Below are 6893 nucleotides of genomic sequence, written 5' to 3' on the forward strand. Positions count from 1 at the left end.
TAATTCGTGCCAGTAATGCCGGGGTGAGATGGTATCTCATTGTGGTTTTAATTTGCATTTCTCTAATGGCTAGTGATCTCGAGCATTTCCTCATGTGTCTGTTGGCCATTTGAATGTCTTCTTTGGTGAAAGGTAGTATTCATCTTTGAACTCTTACACAACTTAAAATTATTTGTGTTAACCAAATGCCTGCTAAATTTTTTGAATGCTAAAACTTTTGATCACTACAAAGTACAAATTCAAATAAACGCTCTTCAATAGAGTCCATACAAAACACTCTACCTCCCTCACACTCTTAAGCACTGTATGCCACTTACCTGAGAGGTATCCACTCATGCTTTTGTCAAGACTATTAAATTTTTGCCGATATTTTAATCTTGAAGGCTGAGGAACTGCCCACTCTGAGGTTCCAGTCTTGGGCGAGTTCCCTGAGAGAGAAGCAGTTGAGGAAGTTGAACTGTAACAAAATTTATTTAAAATTTTTGTTACTAAATAAAATATTTAACTTTATAAAGCAAAGACATTAAGAATCATACCTTACATAACAGAATACTAATTGCTTTTGTATTTGATATTGAAAAAATTTTAAGTTATTATCTTTACTCTTAATAAAGCAAATACCCACATGCAGCATAAAACGCCAAAGGACTACTATGCTCCAGGACTTATATTATGTTGGGGCCTTTACAAATATTACTATAATCCTCACAACAAATTTAAAAGGTATTACTGTCCCCATATTTCAGATAGGTAAATTATGGCTCAAAGATGCTAAGAAAATTTGGCCAAAGTCACACGATCAATGAGTGTGATTAACCTGGGATAAGAATGTTGTTTTTCTGGGTCAAAGCTAACACTCTTTGTTCATAGCTTTCAAGAGTATTATAGTGATTTGTACGAGGGATTATGAATGACCACTTGATGTTTTTGTGTATTGTGCAGTTTAAAAAACTCAATCAGCAGAATTTTCTCAAGAAATAAATTAACCTATATAATAATTATGAGATATTTTGGTAAGTGTATTCATTTTTAAAGGAAAAGATCAAAGTTTTGGGCAAAAAATTAACTAATTAAAAAAAAATAGCAAAATATTTTTACATGAAATATGCTTTTTAAATGTAAAACACAGATATTTGAATAATTCCAAAAATTAAAAAAATGAGTTATAAGTAGTAAATTTACCTTAAGTGCTTATATTTGGCCATTGTAAAGTAAAGCTTGGATAAGCTCAGCACTTTAAAAAAGAGTCATTTTTTAAAATAAATATTCTCATTAAAAGACAAAAAAGTGGAAATATTAAGTGTACATACATACCTGCTAGATCCTAAATCAATCAGAGACTGGGCCTTCTGAATACTAGCACCACCAAATCCTCCCATCATCAGACTATAAGATGACGTATGAGGCAATGCTGTGAGGAGGGGTGGGACAGATAAGAAAAACTTAGCAATATCACAAAGTATGAAAGAGATGTGTATCTATTTGGACACAAATATGACACAGTTTTGTTTCTTCATATGAAACACTGACTCATTACACATAAAGTACTTACTTGAAGAAGAATAAGGAATGGATAAAGGCTGAATGAGACTGGCGGTTCCATTTGGTAATGATGATGTGCTACCAGAAGGCACTAGGGGAGCAGGCATCATTAAAGGAGGAAGAGTGGTCCCTGAAGTCACCGAGGACAAGGGTGTTGTTATAGGTGCAACTGGAGGCAATGACTGAGGAATGGACAGATTGGGCATGCTTCCCATTCCTAAAACAAAGCAGAACACACTTTCCAATGCTAGTGAATCAATTATAAAACACATGCTAAAAAACAAGTAGAGTAAGTAGAACCCTGTGTTTATAAAAACACTATGGGTTTGCAAACTATCTATTCTTAGAAAATTCACTAAAGTAGCTTTGACCCAGATATGAGGTTTTATAACAGATATTATGTATGATCTGTGTGAACCAAGAAAATGTCTAAGGAGTTGGAAATTCTCTTCTCTCATCATGAATAAAACTAAGCACACTTTTCCAATGAAAGATTGGTATCCTCGAAGAAAATGTATTACATGATCAAAGGTGGGGTTTTGTGTAAGGATAATAAATACAATGCTGCTAAGTTAGTGACCACATGTGTGCATGCACGCACACACATACACCTCCCCCCCAAAAAAAGATGTTCTAATTACTAGATACTTTAGGAGACCCATTTATGCATATACATTATTTGCAAGAAGAAAACGTGTCACAAAAATTTTGTATTTCTTTAAAGTAAGATATGATTCAAAGACAACTGCTTAAAAGGAACAGATAAATGATGATTTTTATTCATTTACTAACTACAGAATACTAAGTACAGTATATAAGTATGGTCACACGATGATTTGGTATTTCTAAAGCTCACTGCCACAGTAAAATAATTTAGTATTTTAAGATTTAATAGCTGGAGTGAAAGAACAAGTTTCAATTACATAGAGATACCTAACGGAATGTTCCATTCAAAATGAGTGCTTCTCACCTATAAGATAATTAACAAGCAACTGGCTAATCAAAATTAATGGAAAGCATACCAGTGGCTGTCTCTAATGAGAATGTAAATGAATCAGCACAAAGTCAACAACTTTTGGCCCTAAATTTACTTGCCTAATTAACCTTTAACTTAAAGAAATTTCTATTTAAATATAATTTAAAATTACCTTCCAAATTAAACCATTTCAAGTGAGTTTAAAATTGTTCAAATGTTTTCTAATATTACTCATACAGAGCATGGAGAAAATTAATTAAGAATGGTATTTAGAATCAGCTATAACTAGGGTGACCATATAATTTAACACCCAACTGAGAGTTGTGAAAGGGGACACTAACTGGAACAGATGCCAGGACAACAGGCAGATTTAGCAATATCACAGGACTGTCCCTGGAAAAGAGGACCTATGGACACCCTAGCTATGATACTGAATTTAATGTTTCCTTCACCACAGGCATGAAAATTAACTTGGAGTATGGACTGTCATTTTGTACTAACAAATCCTTTCCTAATCTCCAAATATTATGCCTAGGAATCAAGCTTAACTATCAAATGTAGCAAATTAAAGTAATAAATACAGTACATACCAAAACGAGCAGAAATTAAGGGAGAGAACATGGGAGGTTGCTTCATAACAGGAGGGAGAACCATGGGCAACTGCTGGCCTTGAAGCTTTAGCTTGATGAGTTTCATAGCTATGGAGAACTCTTGCTGATCCATCTTACCGTCCTTGTTCAGGTCTGATAAAGCCCTAAATGGGGGAGGAGGTCGGTATATTGGTATGTGGGGGTGATGGTAAGAAAACCAACATTACTTTTGGGGTTCGTAAAAGAAACACAAGGACAGAGCATTCACATGCAGATCATCCTAAGTTAAACCAAAAAAAAAAAAAAGCCATACACATATACACACACGTATATGTACGAACAACAAAAGGCTAAAACCAGTATATTGAGAAATACTGACCAGAGATAGCATCTACTAAAACATTGCCAGTCTGTATAGCATCCAGAGATGTTTAGGATGGATTTCACCAGTGTGGATGGGGAGAGAGTAGTCAAGAGTATAAAAACTCTAATTTATTCTTTTGTTTAAATATTAGTTGAATGTTTGCTATGCTGCCTGGCACTTTGCCATGAATGGGATATTCCACATGTAAGACAGATGGAACAGAGACTGTTATTTATTGTGACTATGTCAAAAAATAAAACCCCAGATATGGAGATTAATTTCTTACATTAGGAGCAGGGAAAGAAAGGGATAATTTTGGGTTTATAGTTGATGAAATAAATGAAACAACTAAAAAAAAAAACAGAAAGAATATTTTGAAATTCTGCCTAATTATGAAGAAATGTTACTTTACAGATATGTATATACCTTCTTTCCTTAGAAATTCTAATTAGAAATCTGTCCTATAGAACAAAACCTCAATTATTTTTAATCATTTACTCAATAATATTTATTTTCCAAAAAGCATGAAGAAATACTGTTACTTAAGAACAAGAGACTACAAGTAAAAAGCAACTTTCTGTTAACACTGTAGGTTCATCTACAAAAGAAAACACTTTACCATATTTCAGCTAAAACAGGAGCTGGCAGGCCTGATTGTAAGAAAAAGGTGCGTGCTTGATCACCTGAAGGTAACAGAAACAAAAACCAAGCGGCACATTAGTAAACGGGTCACTCCAATACCTATTAATTATAATCATGGGCATATGCTATTGCTTTCTTTAATAGTTTTAATTCCAATCATCAAAGAATAAATGAATCAGAAATGCACATATTAAAACATTTACATTTCTAATAAGGCTCAGATGCTTTAAAACAACAAAAGTCACAGAATAAATTATACACATTAATCAGTGATGAAAGATTACATTGTGAATCTTAGTTTTTACATAATAATTAGGTCTTATTTGATAATATTTCTATTAAATGAAATTTGTAGATAAAATCCCATCACACAGAACACCTATTCCCTAGAAGAGGTCTTACAAAAAGTACCAGGTGATGACAGCCAGTCCTCCAAGGGTCTCTCACACTGCTGTATGTCTTGCTGGGTAGGCTGAGAATCTAAGACTCTAATTGTGCTGCCACTGAGTCAGAGCTTAGCGTTGGATTTGCAGCAAGCAATCTTGAGGGATGAGGAAATGTCTCCCTCTGGGACAAGGAGCAAGGTTGCTTACTGCTTGCTACAAAATGGCAGGTTCCCTCAAGCTCAGTGTTCCTTTCCTGTAACACAGTCCTACTGGGCTCTCTATATCAGCCCCAAAGGGCTTGGGGAACAAGGGGATCAAAAAGAAATATGCTGATACTAAAAAGTTGTTAGTTGTGGACTTCCAGGCAACATGGCGCTATAGGCAGAAGCACCATGCTGTCCCTCCACAGCAAAGATCAGATGAACTAAGTCAAACAGAGTCACACACCAATCCTGAAACCCTAAGCATCAAATGAAGAGATAAAGAACTCAGCCAAGCACTGAATGGAATAAAACACTGACAGAGAACAGAGGGCGAGGAGAGACACATGCAGAGGTCCCCATCAGCTACCGCAAAACCGATCCGCCATCTTGGACTCGTATTGGAGATCAGCGAACAGGGGGTATGATAAAGCAGCTTCATGGAGCTTCCAGCGGGAGACAGAACAACCGGTATCCAGTGATATATGCTTTCCCACCCCCCATCCCTCTTCACCCCTACTTAGCCTCCTCTGCTTCCTGCAGCCACAGTCTCTTGGTTGGGAAGCACCAGCATCACCCCAGTGTCACTTGGATTCCACCCGCCCGCACTGGCCAGATCCCTGAGTGCCTTCTGTTGGCTGCTGGTGTTGCTTTTTTCCTCTTCTTTAGATTAATTCCTTACCTCTCACCATCTCCCCCTCTCTTCTCTCAAATACCTGGCTCCGTGCGCCATCTTTGTTTCTTCCTGAAAGGCTGAGAAACACCGCTCGACTATCAAACTGCTTCGCAGCCAGTGCCGCCACACTGGTGGGACCCCAGGGGCTTTTTGTTTGTTTGTTTGCTCTGATTTGTTCTGTTTTGATTTGTTTGTTTACTTTTTCTTTTCTCAGCTTGGGAGCTCCTTCTAGCCGGGTAGCACCACACTGCTTGGAAGCTACTCCCTTACTCTGCACAGATGCACAGGGACATCACTAGGGACATTTCTTTTTTGTTTCTTTTTTTTTTTTATTTCTTTCTCTTTGGTTTTGGGTTTTATTTTTGTTTCTTTCTTTTGTTTTCTTCTCTCTCTTATTCTTTTTGTCTTTCTTCATTTCCAGTTTCTCGATTTATTCATTTTTTTCTTTTACCTTTTTTCTTTTTTTTCCCTCATTTTTGTTCTTCCCCATTTATCAGTCTCTCATCTCTCCACTCCAATAGCAAGCTCCCTTAGCATTCTTTTTTGTTTGTTTTTGGCTCCTGTTCCTCTCTCCTCTCTCTCCTCTTTCCCATACCCATCTTAGCTCCACACATCACAATCTACCCCCTCCTTCCTGCCTACCTGCACTATGGGCTGAACATCACACTCCCAAGCAGCACAGGCACGGCCTACTGAAACCTGCCCTGCAATGATTCCCGGTCCGCACTGTCAGCCCTGGTACCTGCCACAAACAATCCATCCCAGCAACTACCCTTCAGCTGGACCTGCCCTGCTGTACCATACCTCAGTGACTGACCCTGCCCATTGGAGACGGAGGTGAAAAGTATTGTACCCAGAGACGAACAAACAACAGAGAACCCACAGCTCGCCTGCTCAGACATAACTGAATAAAACAAAAAAGCAGGATAAAACAAATCAACAATCAATAAATTAGGAAAATAACCACTGAATGCTCCAAAGACAGTAGACAACATCAAAACGTTTACAAAAACAGGACAGGACGGTTCCAGTAGGCGTCCAAAATAAACACCAGATGACTTTCCAGTAGAAGAAAAGGCACTAGACCTAACTGAGAGGGAATTCAAATCTCTAACATTCAGAATTATCCAAGAGTTGAAGCAAAAAGCAGACAAAAATGAGGAAAAAATGGACAAATTCATGGAAAAGGCAGACAAAATACAGGAACAAAATGCTAAAATAAATTCACAACTAGAAATCACACAAAAACAACAGTTAGAAATCCAAAAGATAAACAACAAGATTTCAGAAATGGACAGTGTCATAGAAGGGCTGAGGAGCAGGTTTAAAAATGATGGAAGACAGGATCAGCGAAATCAAAGACAAACACTTGGATACCACTCTATTTGAGGAAAAATCAGAAAAAAGAATGAAGAAAAATGAAGAAACCCTGAGAATTATGTGGGATACAATCAAAAGCAAAAATCTGCAAGTGATCGGAGTTCCAGAACAGGGGGAGAAAACAGAAAACACAGAGA

At 37.2% G+C, this 6893-nt stretch overlaps 1 protein-coding gene across 5 annotated transcripts in view; it reads right to left on the reverse strand.

The window, feature by feature from the left end:
* Window positions 1-6893, reverse strand: part of ITSN2 (intersectin 2) — a 227453-nt gene that overhangs the window by 114105 nt on the left and 106455 nt on the right. For all 5 annotated transcript variants that reach the window (XM_023732409.1, XM_023732413.1, XM_023732410.1 and 2 more), the window contains 5 exons: window positions 4092-4155; window positions 3109-3272; window positions 1553-1759; window positions 1315-1411; window positions 318-457 (listed from right to left, as the gene is read on the reverse strand). In XM_023732409.1, the coding sequence (XP_023588177.1) occupies window positions 318-457; window positions 1315-1411; window positions 1553-1759; window positions 3109-3272; window positions 4092-4155 (672 nt within the window). The remainder of the gene's footprint in view (window positions 1-317; window positions 458-1314; window positions 1412-1552; window positions 1760-3108; window positions 3273-4091; window positions 4156-6893) is intronic.

The sequence above is a fragment of the Trichechus manatus genome, unplaced genomic scaffold, assembly GCF_000243295.1.
Source record: "Trichechus manatus latirostris isolate Lorelei unplaced genomic scaffold, TriManLat1.0 scaffold00052, whole genome shotgun sequence".
Taxonomy (NCBI): Eukaryota; Metazoa; Chordata; class Mammalia; order Sirenia; family Trichechidae; genus Trichechus; species Trichechus manatus.